The sequence below is a fragment of the Manis pentadactyla genome, chromosome 8 (genome assembly GCF_030020395.1).
Source record: "Manis pentadactyla isolate mManPen7 chromosome 8, mManPen7.hap1, whole genome shotgun sequence".
Classification (NCBI taxonomy): Eukaryota; Metazoa; Chordata; class Mammalia; order Pholidota; family Manidae; genus Manis; species Manis pentadactyla.
Window position 1 is genome coordinate 82,302,960 of NC_080026.1, and position 18,528 is coordinate 82,321,487.

The following is an 18,528-nucleotide window of genomic DNA, read 5'->3' on the forward strand; positions in this document are numbered from 1 at the left end:
GGAAAGTTTCTTTCATCCACTGATATTAAATTGCTTGGATTAAAAATATTTTGAGGTAAAATTGAACAAATATGCTAGAGGGCTGACGCTGAATATGTAGATGATCTTAGATCAGAAGATACAGAACAGCTTAGAGATCTGTAGGAAAGAAGACAACCTGTGGGGTCTGTGTCCTCACCTGTTAAATGGGGATGATGAAAGACCTAACCAAAAGGGCTGGTTGTGAGAATTAAATGAAGAGCACCTGTGAAACACTTGGAAGAGTATGTAGAGTCAATATTATTGTTCCCTGTGTACTCTACAGTTCTTGGTAGTTTTGTCAATGCATTACATACTGATGTGTTTAGTTATGATTGGTTACCATTAAATCTCCAGCATGTAAGGTACACTGCCAGTGTTGTTTACCAATGATTTCTCAGTGTCTACGCAGAAAGCCTCACAAAGAGGAGGTAAAATAAATCTTTGGGTGAATAAACAAATGATAAGGTTTTTTGGGAGGGAGTAGTTAAGAATTTATCTGAGCCTTAGTTACCTCACATACTAAATTAGGAGCAAGAGACTAGATTTCTCAGTTCCTTACCTCAGCACTGCAAACATGAGGATTCTGGTAATTGGGGAACAGCAGGTGTATGAAAGTGAAAACTATAATCTGTTAGCTCCTTATTATTTTGACCTATGGGGTAAGAGAACTGTTGGTGAACAGCCCCAAAGAAATCACCTGACTTTACCTTACAGACTCACAGAGAATTTTCAAAGTGCTATCTGCTTTTTCCCCTCAAATGGCCTAATTGTAAATATGTAGAAAGGAATAGGACAAAGATTTAAGAAATGTTAAAGGAAAATATTTGTGAAGAAAAGTTCAGGCATATTTAAACAAAGCTCATTACACATTTAAGTAAAAAATAGCATGTTAACCTTCTATTTAATTTGTTTTAGTTTATATATTATATAAAGTAGTGTATAGGGTTTCAATTATTTAAACTTAGCAACCACTATATTTCAATTGAAACTATATTCTCAGATGCTGTTCTCCTAAAATGATGAAAGGCTGGATCAATACAAATCTCAGAGTACATTTGTAAGAATTATTTGTTGCCAAATAGTTTAGATTGTATGATGCTACTGCATTTCTTATACTCAAAAATTACTGCTTACATTTGATTTTGCAGACATCATTTACATTTAAATTACTGACTAATTTGTGAGGAGAAAGTTTGTGGACTGTGAACAGGGTCAATTTTAGTGTACATATGCATACATAAATATAAAACTACAAAAAATTTGGATATTAAGAGCTGGAATTCAGTGTAAAACAGGAGGAAGATCTAAACCACTTGTTTAGTGAAATTAGAAGTTTCACGGAAGTTAAGTCCTGTTACTGATGGGAGGACACTTACCTTGCCTAACCATTAACTGTTATGAGTGAGTCTTCTTTTCCACATACCGGATTTCTTTCTTTGTCTTCACCTTGTAACCTTCTCCCTGCTTTAAAAGGAACACAAACATTAAGATTTTGCAGTGAAAAGGTTTTAGTTTAAAAGCAGTTCTCATTCTGGTCCCTTGAGGCTGGATTAAGATAAGGGAAACACAGTTTAAAGCACTTTGTCACTTTATATCCAAAAATACACACCATCTATTTGGCTTAACCACATAGCCTAGCATCAAGGCAAGCTACAGAGAGCCCCATCAGTAGGAAGACAACATAACTGCACTCGCAGTAATGCAGTACATTAGTGATTAGTGATAAATAAAAAAATGAGCAGCCTATCCAGTCATATAGTAAACTAGAAGAAATTATCACTAAAACTGTCAAGACACTTCAACATTGATAATAAAACATATTAGTAATTTATGCCTTTTTAAGTTAGTAGAATTTTAAGTGATCTTCTATAATGAGACTGAAGTTTCTTAGTAAAGCACTGATCATGAACTTTATATCCAAAAATACACACCATCTATTTGGCTTAACCACACAGCCTAGCATCAAGGCAAGCTACAGAGAGCCCCATCAGAATGAAGATAACATAACTGCACTCGCAGTGATGCAGTGTGGAACTGTTGATCTGAGAAGACTTTTAAAAAGAATTCTGGAATTACCAAACCCCTCTTACTCCAGACCAAGCAAACACCCATTTTCCATAAAATAAGACCTCTTTTCCCTGAGCACCAGGAACACACTTCTCTGAGGGCAAAGTTGTACAAACACTCAAGTTTTCCCTATTTATGATGGAAAACACAGAAGCCTCTCCAGTTTTCTAATTTAGTTCTCCTGAGAAATTATCATTTCACTTATATAAACACTATGAAACTATGAAGTTTCCATTTTTAAAATGAAAAGAATAAAGATCTGAGAAAAGGAAAGAAATGAAAAGATAACCAGAGATGTTTTCTCTAGGAGATGGAGATTCGTTTGTTAAAGTACACTACTTAGTGATAAGTTTGGTTCTTTAATTGGACATTGGAAATGGGCTTTTATAAACCCAAAGAGGAGACCCCTCCTTGAGTCAAGATGGGTGAATTGGATTTCCCTGTAGAATATATTGGAAAGGGAAATGTATAGACTTGATATAAGGATCTTGAACTGAGCTTTTCGCCATTCTAACACTTAAACCCTGTGCATCTGCTAGAAATGACTGCTCTCCATCAAGTGCTGTGCATCAACATCCCAGGGAGGCACTTGGCTGCAGTTAAAGCACTGGGTGGGTGCTAAGACACTGTTGAAGAGTTTAGTGATGATAGTGGGTTTTTACTTTCTCTCATGTGCTCAAACCAGCACATTGTAATCTCTGTGGAAAACTCTGAAGAAAGTAGTAATATATAATGTTAAGAAATGTTAGGAAGAAAAGTCTGTCTTTGGCCCTGATCAAATGCATATCAAAAGCAGCAAACACTTAAAGCTGAAACACTGCAGAAGCCAGCCTTTTAACAGCATATTCTACAGAATTCACAAAGCTTTAATCTTCTACTTTCTCTTGGCAGTCCCTCTCCATTACCATGTCGTCACGTTTTCTCTCTGGTGGGGTAACAATTCGTCTTATTACTTTCCGAGTGATCTGTAGGAAGCAATAGTGAAAAGTACAGATTTTCCATTTTCTGTTTCAAGAGGTGACACTACAGCAAGCAAATAGTAGAAAATCTAAATTCCAAAAGAAGCATGAAATATCAGTGATGATTACTTTTCTTGTGATGAGATTGCCTTCTTCATCAGTAAACTGTTCTTCTGTCACAGATTCTCCAGGAATATTTTTTGCTTCCTCTCCCTAAAGGATGTGGCATACAGATTAGCAACATACTGAATAGATCACCACACCACGCCATACACCACACACATGCTCTGTGGAATTTTAGAAAAAAGAAGGTATAAATTCAACTGGCAATTCCATTGCAAGGGGAAGAGGCTGACTCCTCTGATAATTATTTAGCAGTCAATAACAGTCAAAGCATTAAACCTCAAGTATGTACAAGAATGATGGTTAGCAACAAACTCCAAGATGGAAGAACTTGAAAATATATAATTAGAGAAAGCAGTTACATATTTATCTACAAGTCAAAAATTTCACGTGTTGAAAAAAATTTTAGCCAAGAATTAGAGCTTTAAATAGATCATCTCATTTTGAGTATAGGGTTTCTTTGTTAGTCCTATCTTAAGTCATTTTTGGATTGTATTTTGTCTAATTTGAATTAAGATAGTACCTTAGTTGGGATGTTATATTTATCATGCTTTGTTAGTTTCATTTAAAAATGTATTTATTAAGGGTAATATTTACATTTTTTTGAAGGACTGTGATGATAAAAGTTCAGGCTGCAGAGAAAATCTTACTTTTTTTTTTTTTTTTTTTTAAAGGCTGAGCCTTTCATAGGTCTTTAATGAGAGTAAGTCTGATGAAGTACAGTTTCAGAATACTATCTTCAAGTGAAGGAATCTTACGTGATGACTGGCCATCCAATTTCCATTGCCAAAAACAAAACAAAAACACCAGTACTAAAGGAATGTAAGATGATGATATCCTTTTCAGTTTAGTGACTGTTACCTGACTGAGAAGAGGAAACTGTCAAAGATCTTCCTCTGGTGAGTTTAAGAAATGGAATAAATTCTTAACTCTCCAAGGTTGGTTCATATTTTCCTGCTCATAGGAAGCTTGGTAGGTTTACATGGCTCCTTGAAATCTATTAGTTCTATGATTGTGTAATGAGAAAAGCCACTCAGCAAAAATAGGACTGTATTTGCAACACATTTTCTTCCTCACTGGTATTCAGCTTTAGATTAGCACCACTTATAGTTAAGGGTAAAAAGGACAAACATCCAAGTGCAGACCTGTTCTAGAGACCTACTGACCTGTTAGACTTCTTGTTGAATAGGTGACCTGAATAATGCTATAGTATGGAGTACTATAGTTATTGCACATCTGTGTTTTATTTTTTGTTTTTAGAGAAAATGGCAGATCACAAAGAAGACAACTCATTTCTGAGGATTCTAATTTTCAGTATTATTGTCATGGAAAAGGTGAGCAGCTCTGATAATTTTATCAGTGCCAGCCAATGGTGAGAAAATCTGTGATTGCTTTAAGTCACAACCAACTGAAAGACTGTTATGGTTTAAAATGACAGTAACAACTAAAACACTATCTTGTTTTGCTAAAAAATTCTGTTTTCATTCTTTCATTTTACAAAATGACTCTGTATTTTTATGGATTGTGGGTTTAAAGGTCACGACAATGGGTGGGACATATTTATTTTACCTCACTGTGGTATAGATATGGGATGAAAATAAAATAAGATGTTACTTGCTGCTTATGTTGAGCTCATCTTGAATCTTGCTTATGATTAGTTTCAACTGGCCCAGTTAAGAGAGGGAAGGAAAGCGGAAAAATGTAGAGGCCTCATGCCTAAGCACACTCAACTCTGCAGTGAATTTTTGTGGGAATCTTATTTATATCTCCTGTGGTTGGTTTCAGATTTTTGGAAAAAAATATAATTTCCTTTTATCTTTAAAGTAAAGGAATAAAGACAGCAGAAAAGCCAATAAAAGGTCATGAAGGTTTTGCTATAGTTTAAAAATGAATAAATGAAATACTTTTGACGTAACCCTTGAAAAAAATTAATGTTCAGCTTTTTGAGTGTTAAGATAACTGGAGGATCCCAGGAAAATGCCAGTAAATTAGAATTCTATTGGGTATGTTTTGAATTCACTTTTTTGAGAAAGATGCCAATTAATGGGACAGTTTCTGAAAGGAATGTGAGATAGGTATATTTAGAAGCAGAATGAATACATATACTGATTTATACCAGTAGCCTTGGAAAAAAGCAGAGCTCTATTAGAAATCACAAGCTATACAAATTGTTGAGGTCTATTCTGGTATGTAGGCATTTTGATTTGTTTTTCTATTGAAAATTCATACACAGGTGGAGATACATCTCTTAAATGGCCATTAAGTATAGTCAATTAGTGCTTTAATAAGATCAAAATAAGTTATCTGATTATGAAGAAACATATAATGGAGTGGATAAAATAGACTGGAAAGACAGTAAGGAATCACAAAAAAAGTTTAAAAAAAATTCATCCATTTTTAATTCTAACGAATGTATTAGAGAATGAGTGGAACCAAGGAGAATCCTTTGGTGCCTCTCTTTAGTGAGAGAGCATAGTTTCTAAAGTTCTTGAAAATAGTTCATATTTTAAGTAAAAACACTCCGCTGGTCTTGGTGACATTATTTTTGACAACAGCCCCTCGCCCTTTTCTTTCCCATTTCAGAGGAAAATTAAAGCATATCTGGTCACCAGTGAAGACTAACTGCACTTCCCTTTGGATCTCTGCTGGGAGCACTGCCTTTTATGATTTTTATTCCTCTCTCCTAGAGTGGAATAATACTAGACTGTGTGTATAGTAAACCCCCATTTTTATATTCTGGGAAACCCACTTGCTGGGGATGTGTGCATGCATGTACATTTTATATACTATTTATATATGTATATAAGTCATCTGAAGCATGTGAACAGTGGTTACCTCTGGGAAACGGTAGACTGAACTCACATACTTTTGAAATAAGAGTTTACATGTACGTTTTCCCCAAATCAAGCAATCGAAAAGTTCAACTGTAGAAAAGAAATACAGTTTAGCTATAGAGTAAATATTCAGTTACTTCAATCTTACCAAAGTTCACAACAGTTTGGCTGTGAGATGGTTTAAAGTTTACCTTTGTAATCACTGAATTTGCTAAGCAAATAATGTAAACAAGCTTGCAGTTCTGGTTAAACTGCTTCCAAGCATTTGCAACCTCTGTGATATTATCAAGTTAAATGAATATGCTTATAGAAATCTAAAAATTTCCAAAACAAATGGGAGAGTTTGTTAATTTCACTCATTTCTCAAGGATTTCAAAATATTACTTGTAAAAAATAAAAGTAAAATGAATTTATCTACACATGAAATTAACGAGAAAAAGCATAAAATTGTACTTTCATCCCGTTCCTTATGCAAACTGAGTGGCTAAGAAGACTGACTTGTGGTAATGGAATCCAGAGCACTCCTACCTGCTTTCACTGAGTTCCCTGGGAGGGATGGGACAACCCCAAAATGGTTTTCAGCTCAGAGATTCTGAGTGCAAAGGGGGTTACTATGACAAACAGTATGCATATGCTGGACTGCCTCCATGAAGTAGGTCAAATTACTGGCATTCCGGCCAATCAAATAGTTTTCCTGGAAAGACAGGCAGTGCTGCTTTCTTCTCTGCTGCTGCAAGGGTCTAAATGGCCAAGTGTCTAATTAAGTCAAGGACAAGTTATTCCTTCTAGGAATGAGAAAGAATATACTATTGTGGAAAAAGCAGGTAGAAGATACTTCACTAGGGGGATATGGATTAGATTCTGATCCCAGAAATGCTATTGCCTTGTGTGATTTTGGGTAAACTGACTCATCTCCAATACTCAATTTTGTCATCTAGGAAGGCTAGTGATTTTAATATCGATGATCCTTTTACATCCTAACATTCTCATTTGATGTTTTGACATAGAGAGATGGTTTCCATGTCATATTTATCATACACTACTGCAGTCTCAGTTCTTCTTTACATTAGAAAGATACCAACATGTAAAGAGAAAGGCAACAGCTGCCCCAAAAATTTGAATAGAAAAATATTAACCAGAAAGATTCTTATTCATAAAGATTTTTTGTTATAGCTTCTAATTAACTCTAGTTATTATTTAGCTTTTGATTGCTCTGTCACATGTAAAAGACATTTCTCAAAGCTTGTTTGATGTTTATACAATGTTCTTCTCAGTTATAAAACCCATTCTCTGATGATTCCATTCAACTTCCCCAAAATTACAATAACTTCAAGAAGATGGGGACTTGGAGAGAATGCAGACTCCTCTGTTTTATGAAGCCTATAACATCATAATGTATTTTGGTCTTTTAAACTTAAGCTCTTAATAAAAATGTTAACACAGTATATACAATTAATCATATATTAAGTTCAAATGTATGTGTTTACACCACTACTTAAAAGCTAACTTGCTAAAGCATGTCTAGAATTTTAGGAGACCAAAAGAAATGACCCTCAGTGACCTGTGGGGGACAAGGATTGATGTTTTTATTGTTTTTGTATTCTACCTAGTAAAACTTCTTTACCCTCTTCCTCCCATATTTTTTGCAGGATTATGTTTATTTTGTCCTATATCTAGAGGAGCATCAACTTCAAAAATGAGCAGCTATTATAAAGGAATGAGGTGGATGCAACATGAATATGTCATAGGTTAAGCATAAATGTTGTATGTCTGTGCTTCTTCTAGATGTTTCACCTTAAAATATCATTTCTTGAAGACATAGATTCTGGAAAGAGCAAAGAGAATGGCTTTAACGCCTTCAGAAAAACTAAGTCAAGTATTTCTTCCCCTTAATCCCAGGGAACGTGTGGGAGTTACCTGAATAGTTGCAAATGTGCTAGATACTAATAGGTAATTGTGTTTGCCTGTATGGAATTTTCAAAGAATTAATTCATGCGTTTTTTGATAGCTGCCTATTGAACTCAAGGTTGATTTGGAGATGGTTTAAAATTTAGACAAGGACTTCGATTCTTCCTTAATGTTTCCAGAATCTTAGAAAAACTACTAGAGCAGATTTGTCAGATTTTCTTCTCATCTGATTTACATGAAAAGTACAAGCTGCAGGATTAAGAAACTTTGGATACCTAAGCCAACTTCTCTGCTCTCTTTGGGGTCTCCTGACACTTTAGAAATGGATGACAGATTTGATAAGTGATTTTCAATCAGTATGTCCTTCCTTTCTTTCTCTTCAGAGATGCCAACCAAGAAGCCTTAAGTTATTTGGACCACATTCAAAGGCCTGTGTATTGAAAATGGCTTCTTAGTTTCTGCGCTCAATTATTCTAACATCAAGAAAGATCTCACTAAAGACAGAGTAATGAAGACAAGCTGCAGACTGCGAGAGGCATTCTGCTGGACCTTACTGTGCATAAGGTCAGGGCTTCAAAAGGCCTTTGTCAGGGAAATCAAGATTTATTCACAGTGTTCAACTGTGTTGTAACAGGATGGAATTATATTTTTCACTTATAGTAAAAATTACTTCTTATACTTAAAAATACAGCCTGGTTTTGTTTGTTTGTTTGTTTTTGTATGTTAGTTAAATCTAACTTATTTCAGAAGGTTTTGCTTGATTTGCATTATGGCACTTATAACTGTGCCAGGCTGTAACTCCAAATTCTCACTCATTGATTGGTATGAAATGAAGAACTGGTTTTCATCTAAGGCAGTAGGAATTTGAGACTGAGAATGGAGCCTTTTAATTCTTTCATGTTCTTTCTTCTTCATCTTACCTTACACCTCATTATAGCTTCTGAGGTTTCAATTGAACATTTCATTTGATATGAACTGTTCTCTCACTAGAATCTTTGTTCACACATATAGTACCTCTTCAGGGAACACAGAATACAAATGCCAAGAATTCTCAGATAAAATTACAACTGCCACATGTCAAACACAGGCCTAAACACAATACTCACTACCATGCAACATGACTTTTTCCTTTTGGTGGCTGTTTTTATAAGCTTTCAAATGTGCAAGGAAACATATACAGAGCCATTTAGTTACCAAGCATGCTGAATTTTCAAAACCACAAGATAGGACTTCCTAATAATACAGCAGTGCCACACAATGATCTGGCTACGGGATACCTTTATAATCAAACGCCGGCGAATAACACGGGTAGTGACTCTCCGTTCTTCCTCTGAGCTTGCATCACTCTCACTGTCTTTCAAGTCCTGATAAATGCATTTTTAGTATAATTTTACCATCACATTTAAAATAAAAGATATTCTGAGAAGGGAAATCAAAAAAGAATTACTTTTACTTGTTGGTTTTCTTCCTTAAGGAAAATCATGATGTAGATTCATGAAAATCTTCAACAAATTTCAGTGGAAGAAAATTCTGAGGATGAGTTTAATCGAAGTTGCTCTGTGTATTGTATGTGTGTGTGTGTGTGTATATATAGATCAGGGTAATTAAATTACATATAAGTTTTAAAAAATAAAAATCACAGAAACTTTGGCATCAAACTACATACTATTACTAGTCTGAAGAAACATCAATATTCATTTTTAACTAAGTCTATATTTGACTTGAATGTATAGTTTGAGCCATGTTTATGTGATCTATAGAAAGAGACATAGTATTTCTGATTTTTATAAAATTTTGGTCAGATTTGACAACTTTGTATCAGCATAATTTGTCACATGGACTAGCTAGTTGGTATCTATTATATACTTGGTACTCAGTAAGAGTTTACTCAGATGAATGATGTAAAACATGCAAAAGCTTGATGTCTTAGAATTGTTATGGAACTAGAACAGAATAATCATTTGATAGATCATAATATGGTGGTTTGGACAGGAATACAGTAACTGCACAAAATGTTACTTTTAGGTAATAAGGATAGCAATAAGGAAAAACTGCTAACTGGCAAACTGTTTATAATTCAAAGGGAAAAATATCTTTGGGTTCTTCTTAAATATCATGGTGAAGAGTATTTACTGAATGATTTTATTTCTAAATTTTAAAGGTAGAATTCTGAAAATAATTCTAGAATTAGATTTGTTACCCAAAATCTGATAGTTCTGGAGATAGAAGTTATAGTTAATATCCACTTGAAAAAACACTGGAAGTATTGGTAAAAATAGGGGAGAAAAGTAAAATTATTACAGGAGGTATGAAATGTTAGTCAAATAAATAATAAAGTAGTCCATTTTCCACCAAAGGTAAACTTACTTTATTATTTTAAACTTATTTACGGTAATATCAACCTTAATTTGGTAGGAAATTTCATCTGAACAAAATACTCTAGTGAATAATATGTTGTCATAAGAAAATAATTGCCAAATTTCTTACTCCTTGCATATTGGCTGCTAACTTTCTTACTACCTTTAAATTTTTTAAGAAAAGAACTATCAATTTAGGACACTTAGAATGATTAAGTATTGTGAAAAGAGGCCCTACAATGGCCAAAAAGGCAGAAAAATGTATAAGGAATTCATATTGTTAAAGAAAAGAACGAACTAATCAGCATTCGGGGATTAATAGATAGATAAGAGAAATTCAATCTAAATTATCCATGCATGGAGCATTAAACAGGGGAAGTTTTTCACTTGGGTAAATTTAAAAGCAGAATAACATTTGTTATGCAAACACTAACAACAAACCAGATGTCAGTTATATCATCATCTTATCAAGAATCATCTGAGACCAGCCCCTTAATAGGAAAAAAAAAAGTGGCTATTTGGCCAGTGTGTCAGTTTCCACTCTCTCCCTGGAGTCACTGTAATCTTAGTGTAGGGTGGAGAGAAGATGGCAGTAGAATCTTAATCAGGATTCCCTTCAGAGTTCGCTAGGAACTAGCAAAGAGTATAACTAGGAGACCAAATGGAATTTTCTCAGTTCTCCTTGCCCTAGGTTGCTTCATGGAAAGACGTGGAAAATAGCAGAATTTTACCTTGTAACAGCAGGCAGTCATCCTTTTAAGAGCCGCACCCGGACTTTTGACCTGATTTTTTGGGGGACAAAAAGGGGCTGTTTTCTGAGATCACAGATCAGATGACCTAGATGATGCTACTGTATTATGGTCTAGCCACAAAAGACAACATCCTTAACATCTTTGGATTTTTCGTGAGGTCAGGCCCATATCTCCTAGAAATTTAGACTCCATTATACATTTTGATGCTCATGAAGCCATTTGCATTATAGGAACAATGACCAGTACCAAAGGCACAAACTCATTCATAAGAAATCTTGAACACATTTTCTAGTAATAATAGTTTCCCATTACTGATGAACTCAGCTGAATTTCCATTCAGGATTAAGATTTTTCATTTTCAAACCTTCTTTATGCCTTTTCCCTTATTCTGCAATGGCCACTATTTTTGCACATGTATCACATGGGAGTGTTTATTTATAATTTACTTTAAAAACTTCTCTACTGATTTTTAACAGGCTTATGCAGAATAAATTTTCATAGTTAAAACATCACTATGTTATTGCTTTTCCCTATATTTTGTGGACCCAATTTAAAAGGCAACATCCAAAGTCATACTGCTTAAATATGCTAGGAGTTAACTAAAAGACAAAAATCAATATTCAAAACCACATTTGTCAGGAAGGAAGTGAAAGAAAGGCCTGAGAATTTTACTTCCTCTCACTTTCCCTCCTAACAGGCTAGAAAATGGTCAAAAGGCAGCCTGCGGAAGGGAAAGGAAAAGATATGATTAACTGATAAGTCACTCCTGAATGATTGGGAGTTTACTGTAATTTTTTCTAAACCTCAAATTAATCATGGACTCAATAGTTTAGGTAAACTAAATGTTTTAGGGAAAACTGAAGTGCTACTATTCCAAAGACATGTAACTGAATCTACATATATTGAGTGGTTCATGAAAAGACACAAAAATTGAGAGAATAAAAAGCAGTCAAAAGCACAGGAAATAGAGCTGATTTTTATTATCTCCATCTATGAGTCATAATTTCAGCTTAAGATTTTTTTTTAATATCTAAAAATGACAAACCTCAAAGAATTAAAAAAAATCTATTAGACGATACCGCAAAAACATACAAAGAGCAAGCAAATTATTCTATGACACTAAGGTTTAAAAATTCCTAAAGTGACACTTTAAATTTCTAAGTGATATTAACCAACAGTAGTATTTACACACCTTATTTTAGGCTTGGGAACTGTTCCTTCAATTTTTAAAACTCACTTTCCGACAACAGACCCTATAGAACATTTTAGATGGTTCACATGCTATAAACTCTGTTATGCATAATAACCAAAAAGGCTCAGAATAATTCCACTTTTATTTTAGGCTTGGGAACTGTTCAATTTTTAAAACTCACTTTCCCACAACAGACCCTATAGAACATCTTAGATGGATCACATGCTATAAACTCTGTTATGCATAATAACCAAAAAAGGATCAGAATAATTCCACTTTCATAAGAAAGACGACAAAATTAATACGGGGCCTCAAGCTATTTGCCAAACATCTCTGTAGTTCTTTTCCCTCCTGAAAATGGCTACATGAGATGCTTATTCCTTCTTCTTACCCAATGAATGAAGGTATGATAAAATAGCATACATTTTACTCTACTTTGTTTACCTCCACCATTAGTGTTATAATTTTCAATCATGCATTTATAATTTGGAAATAGAAAAGAGCCTTGAACCCAGTGCTACAAGATTAATCGAAAGAAGTGAAACATCAGTACTTTGTTTAAATGACAGCCTACTGGGTAACTAGATGACATACCTTTTGTTCAGACCCACTGGATCCCTCTTCTTCATGGAGGTTAAGCCTTGGCTTGCCATCTGCAGGAGAAGTCCTACTCATCTTTTTCATACTGACAGGCACACAGGGTTTAGGCTCTTCTATTACAAACATGCTAGTTTCTTCCAGAGCTTTCTGATATGCTGCTAATGATGATGCTGGCTCCTCCATACGACCAGATCCATGTATTTTTGGTTTCAGAGTTTCCTTAGCACTCTGTTTTCCTATGTCATTTTGGGATTCTGGAAAGTAAGATTTTGTCTTTGCTTCTGGAGTGGCTTCTGCATGGCTTCCATTTGCTTCAAATTTTCCAGGTTCTCCCTTGAGATATGAGGTAATGGAATCTCTACACTGGTCAGGGCTGCAAATGATAAATTGTGGAAATTTACAATGGTAACATATGGCTGAAAATGGGCTTCATAAGCACTATATTTTAAACAACTATGTTTTAAACTGCTTTTGAAGGCATAAGATAGAAAGGCATGAAAAATACAGTCGCTGGATTTCAAAATCAGGGGCTTTCATGGGTGTGGGAGTGTTAAGGTGAGGAGGTGCTACACAGGTGCCAGGCATCCCCTGCACTCCAACTCCTGACCTGGCTGGCTGTGCTGTCATTGGCTTTGTTATGTCTAATTGTGCTTCTATAGCTATTTGCATTCTGTATCTTAGGAAGTAATCCTGAGAGATTCATGGACATATCCTGAGTTTTAGATCCACCAGTTCAAAAGGGAAGATATCTTAAAATGTTTTTATATTGCCAGTGAAAACATTGTTGACAGAGTAGAGAGTAAATTCTTGTGATTAGGGCTCTGGCATGCCTAGAACCCCAAATCCCAGTCTTCGTATACGTTCACAAGTGTGAATCCTGCCATCATGCTTTTCTAACCCTACTACCCTTATTTAGTTCTCATCTTTCTCCCCTCCTGACCTCTGCTGACTCTCACTGGTCAGGGTGTTGGTGCTTGCTCATTGCTCTTACTTCCTGTGAGGACTGTGTTCCTTCCAACTATTCAAAAACTTTGTCTTCCAAAACTTTTAAATTGATTTCTAATTTTTACTAGTTTCAGAATAGACTTTTATTTGTAAACTTTTTATTATTTTGTCAGATGTCTTTGCTTGTCATCTGTAGAGTTCTGAAGGTAATAACTACTGCAGTGTTTTATATGTGTTATACATATATATACATTGTGTATGTATTCTTGTAGATACAATTCTGATTAAATACATTTATGAAAAAAATTAACAGCATACCCTATTCTTTTTGTGGAAGGACAAACAGTCCCAGCATACTGTGAAGATCCTATAGCATAACTATATTTACCTCTATTTCTTACTTTGCAACTGTAAATTATGTGACTATATTGAACGTAGACACCAAAATTAGTACTATCTGTTGTCTTTGCAATCATCTTTTTGGTAGGATGTTACCGTTCCTCAAAAGGAGTCTTGCAAACTCTCTCTTTGGGAGTTTTTGTTGAAGAAGCTTATCAACAATATGAAAATATGGTTTTGAAATGACCTCAGTTTTTGCATCCAAATTACCACTAGTTGCCACCAAAGTAAAAAATATTTGTTTGCTGTGTGCATCAATAAAAGTAATGCTAACCATTATCAAGAGACTATTTGTACCAGTCATTTGGTAGGTATGCTACAGGCTTTCTTTTTCAATCAGTAAATCTGTTTTAGGGAAGTAGTAGTAGTTTTATTTTTAAAGCTTGGTAAATTAATGTTCTTTGAGCTTAGGAATTTATCTGAAGTCACAAAATGCAAACCTAATGGTGGTGAGAGTTGAACCAATGTCTGGAGGACACTAGACTCTCACCTTTCTAGAATAAGGCCAGTATGAAAAGAACAAGATTCAGAATCAGGGAATTATTTGCTAATAATCAGATTTCTTTCATGGCAATATTATTTGGAGTAAAGAGTTACATTTGCCATGTTGCAAGTTATGTAAAATGTTTATGCAGAAAAAAAGGATATATAAATGTTAAGTGTTTTTCTTAGTATGGTAAGAGGACAGATGACTTTTCTTTTTGCTTCTCTGCATTTTCTAAGTCAAAACATTTTAAAAAGTGTATGTAAAAGAAATCAACAAAATTGTAATGGTGATTATTGCTAGAGGATGGAGTTGCATTGATTTTTCAAATCTGTATTTTAAAATTTTACATAATAAGCATATTTATGTTTGAAGTCAGGCAACAGTAGAAATGTTTATATTTCTAAAAGACTTGGACTTTTATTTACTACATTATTTTGAATAAGCATTAAGGCTATGTGCAAAGAATAATATAAGAAGTAATAATCTAGAAAAGAGTAGTCTTCTACAGTAAAAATATTTGGCATGTATGTAAAAGTTTTTGCATTTTATTTCAGACTAAGAATTATATTTTAGTTTAATGGAACTTTCCATCTCCAGATTAGCAGAATGAACCAATCTTTAAAGCAGGTTATTATCCCAAAACTGGAATGGTAATCTAGGAAGAGAGTAATTGTTAAAAAGCATTTATTTAAAATAAATATTAACATGTAACCTGTGTTTCACTTTACTTTTTCTGAAGCAGAGCCATACCTGTCATGCAGTCGATCTAGTAACCCACCAGTTATTCTCCGAGCTTGAGCAGGGGACTCTAGGTTTCCACTTGGTATCTCATTCTGCCAACCTGTAATTGAAGACATTTCCAGTTCTGCTTGCTGAACACGTTTAAGAATAGCCTGTACTTTTTCTTCTGTCATCTCCTCAGACTCTACTCCTTCTTCAAGTTGAATGTCCTCAAACAGAGATTTGAGTGTTTCTTCCGTCATCTCCTCATCAGGACCAGATTTTCCTTTCTCTTGCTGCTCAGAGCTTACTCCTATTTTCCTAGTCTGTTTCATTGGCTCTGGTGGTGGGACCCCAGCCATACTTCCGAGGTATTGAGAATACTCACTCAGACATACAGTCTCCAAATGGCTCTCATCTACATCCACTGCTTCAGGCATTTCTGTTAAAGGCATTGAGTCATCAAGTTTGCTGTCTTCTAAGGAAGTGTCTTCTGCAGTTACGACTGGAGGTCCATCTGCTGAATGTGCTACGTTTCCCTGGGAAGGTACTACCCCATCACTCAGTCTACTGGGGGTTCTAAGGGGAGATTCTATGCTAGAAATATCACTAAAATAATCATCTTGCTGGAAAGGGGTGGGTGGTGTGTAGTGCAACCCTGTGGGAGTTTCCAGTTCCACTTGAAGGGAAGGATAACCTATGGAAGACAGTACATTTGGACTGACTGGAATGAATTAGAGTACATCAAATAAAAACACATGGAATGACTTAAATTATATCAGGTGTGAAAATGTATGATGAATTACAGAATGTTGATAATTAGTACAATTAAATGTAATACAATGAAATAAAAGACTAGTATAAACTATAATAAAATAGAATAATTAAGATATAAATAGTTTCTATCAGTTTTGGTAATTTTAATTATTTAATAAAATAAAATTTTAATAATTTTAATAAAAAATAATTTTTAGTATATTTGTCTTAAATATATAGACTAATTTAATCTGATATAAATTTAATTGTCATTATATAAAATACACTTATTCCATGGCCAAATTTATTATCTTTCTACTTTTAGCATGCAAAATCCATATTGTGGTGGACTGAATACAGCAAGGCACAAGAAACCAATTTTTATGATTACTTATAACTTATTCTCAAAACTGTATGTATGAGCAATGCTACCCAATTCTAATTCTTACTTTTCCACATGAAATTTATAGCAAAGCAAAATAAATTCAATTTTTGTAAAGAAATGATTATTAGATTTTAGAGCAGTAGCACGAGGGGAAAAAATCTAAAAAGATATTAGGCAAAGGATTTAAAAAGCAGACAAAGTAGGAAAGAATTCACTTGGTTTTCAGGCATCATAATGTGACAGAGGTGAAAGGGTTGTGGGGTACATGGAAGTCTTGGTGGACGTGGTGATAGGGGTCCACTCAGACCCATGAATCAAATAAAGAGAAAAAAATGATACACAACAGAGACAGGAGGAAAACCATCTGCACAGAGCTTCCTGCATGTTCATGGCAATGCTATGCAACACAGAGGTTGATTAACCAGCCTACACAGAGGAGGAGGAGGGAGCAATTGTCTTGTTTTAAACTTGGCTACATGGATGAAGGGAGTATTTTTCTCCTTCAGCCGAGAGAAAAGTCAACAAGAGTCTGGTCATGGTGAGGAAAGGAAGTTTCACGAAAGTTCAACGAAGAGGAGTGACGGGAAAAAAAGGCAACCAGGCACATTTTCTGAATTACCAGTCTACAAAACTAAAACGTCATTTTCCCATCGGTCCAAGATAAATACCAGTTTAACGTCTGTTGTAAATTCAAATAGCTATAGGTAAGTGAATGTTTCGTTACTGAAAAGTTGGCTAAGATTAGATGAGTTTTGCAATCTGTACAAGTGAGATTTGTTTCATTCACACATCACTAAATTTCCAGATTTTAAAACTAAGGAATATAAAATATTAAGATGTAGAAAAAAAAAGCCCTGGTGAATTTATTTAATGATATTCTGGTTTTAAAATGTTAAATGAAAATTTCAGACTTATTTCCATTATTTTCTCTTGATCTTATTAGAGCTACTTTTCTTAAAAAATATTTCCCATCAAAGAATATTAAAACATTCTCTAAACTGTAACTTGGCAATATTTCAGAATTTGATGTAATACCAGTCTATCTTTATTCAGATGCAAAGAGAGTTTGGTTACTGATATATGGTCTCACATACAAGACAAAACCTTGAAGAGAGCTTTTTTCCAGGGTTCTATGGTATATATAAAAAGAAACCACTTTAGCATTATAACCCATTATGTTTATGGTATATGGATAACAAGATATGCTTTAAAATTTCTGTTGACTTTAGTAACAGAAACTTTCTAAGAATTGTTCTTTTACTACATAATCTATGCAGAATCAGAAGTTATTTATTCTTGTTAATGTAACTTTGCCAGATTACAAATAGAAGAAAATCACTATAAAATTTTTCAAAACTTAGAAAAATTCCCTTAGCTCCTCTCCCTGTCTCCACACCATAGTCATGTTTTACTCAAAATTCGTTATAAGGATAAAGTTCCATTTGTGAAAGAAGGCAAGCATCTTGAAAAACATAGTAAGATATTTGTTACACTTTTCTTAATAATTTGATGAAAACAAACCTCAATTTACATAATGAAGAAAAGATGACATACATAAATTAATGTGAAAGAGGAATTATTAGTGACATCTATGCTCACTGAATTAAGAAGTTATGCTTTCTATATATGATAGACCAAGTCGGATTTTTCCAAGCAATAAATGGCAGCATATGAAGTTAAAATAATGCTAAATAACTAAAGCACTTTTTTGAGAGATACATTAGACTTTTTCAGTACATGCTTAAACCTGACCCAGAACCTTGCTTATGTAGTGAAGCACATATATGAATAAAAGAGTTCACTACATTTTTAGATTAACATGCAAATGACAAAAGTAATGCATTCTCTAGATACTAACTTTTCTTCCATTTGGTCATATAAAATATTTGAAATAACCAACTCAGTGAACTTCTGCTCTGCTACCTCATTGTATTTTATATGACATTTATCGTTTGTTTTGTCAGAGTGTTTATTTGTAGACTCCAGCAGATAAAATACTATGAAAATGAGAAATTAAGCAAAT

General features: G+C 34.3%; 1 protein-coding gene and 1 long non-coding RNA gene across 8 annotated transcripts in view; one reads left to right on the top strand and one right to left on the bottom strand.

Annotated features, from left to right (window-relative positions):
- LOC118917348 (uncharacterized) overlaps window positions 1-8,430 on the top strand; it is an 89,814-nt gene extending 81,384 nt beyond the window's left edge. For 2 of the 3 annotated variants that reach the window (XR_008998910.1, XR_005026774.2), the window contains 2 exons: window positions 4,431-4,504; window positions 8,296-8,430. This is a non-coding gene — a long non-coding RNA (uncharacterized LOC118917348). Of the gene's footprint in view, window positions 1-3,844; window positions 4,070-4,430; window positions 4,505-8,295 lie in introns of all 3 variants that reach the window. The other variant, XR_005026773.2, reaches the window with a different exon arrangement.
- The window catches only part of ANK3 (ankyrin 3), a 331,543-nt gene that overhangs the window by 8,991 nt on the left and 304,024 nt on the right, over window positions 1-18,528 (bottom strand). For 3 of the 5 annotated variants that reach the window (XM_057505891.1, XM_057505892.1, XM_036895049.2), the window contains 3 exons: window positions 15,395-15,485; window positions 12,808-13,186; window positions 1,398-1,485 (listed from right to left, as the gene is read on the bottom strand). In XM_057505891.1, coding sequence (XP_057361874.1) covers window positions 1,417-1,485; window positions 12,808-13,186; window positions 15,395-15,485 — 539 coding nt within the window. In that variant the 3' untranslated portion in view covers window positions 1,398-1,416. Of the gene's footprint in view, window positions 1-1,397; window positions 1,486-12,807; window positions 13,187-15,394; window positions 15,486-15,752; window positions 16,062-18,528 lie in introns of all 5 variants that reach the window. The other 2 variants (XM_036895053.2, XM_036895055.2) reach the window with 1 other exon arrangement.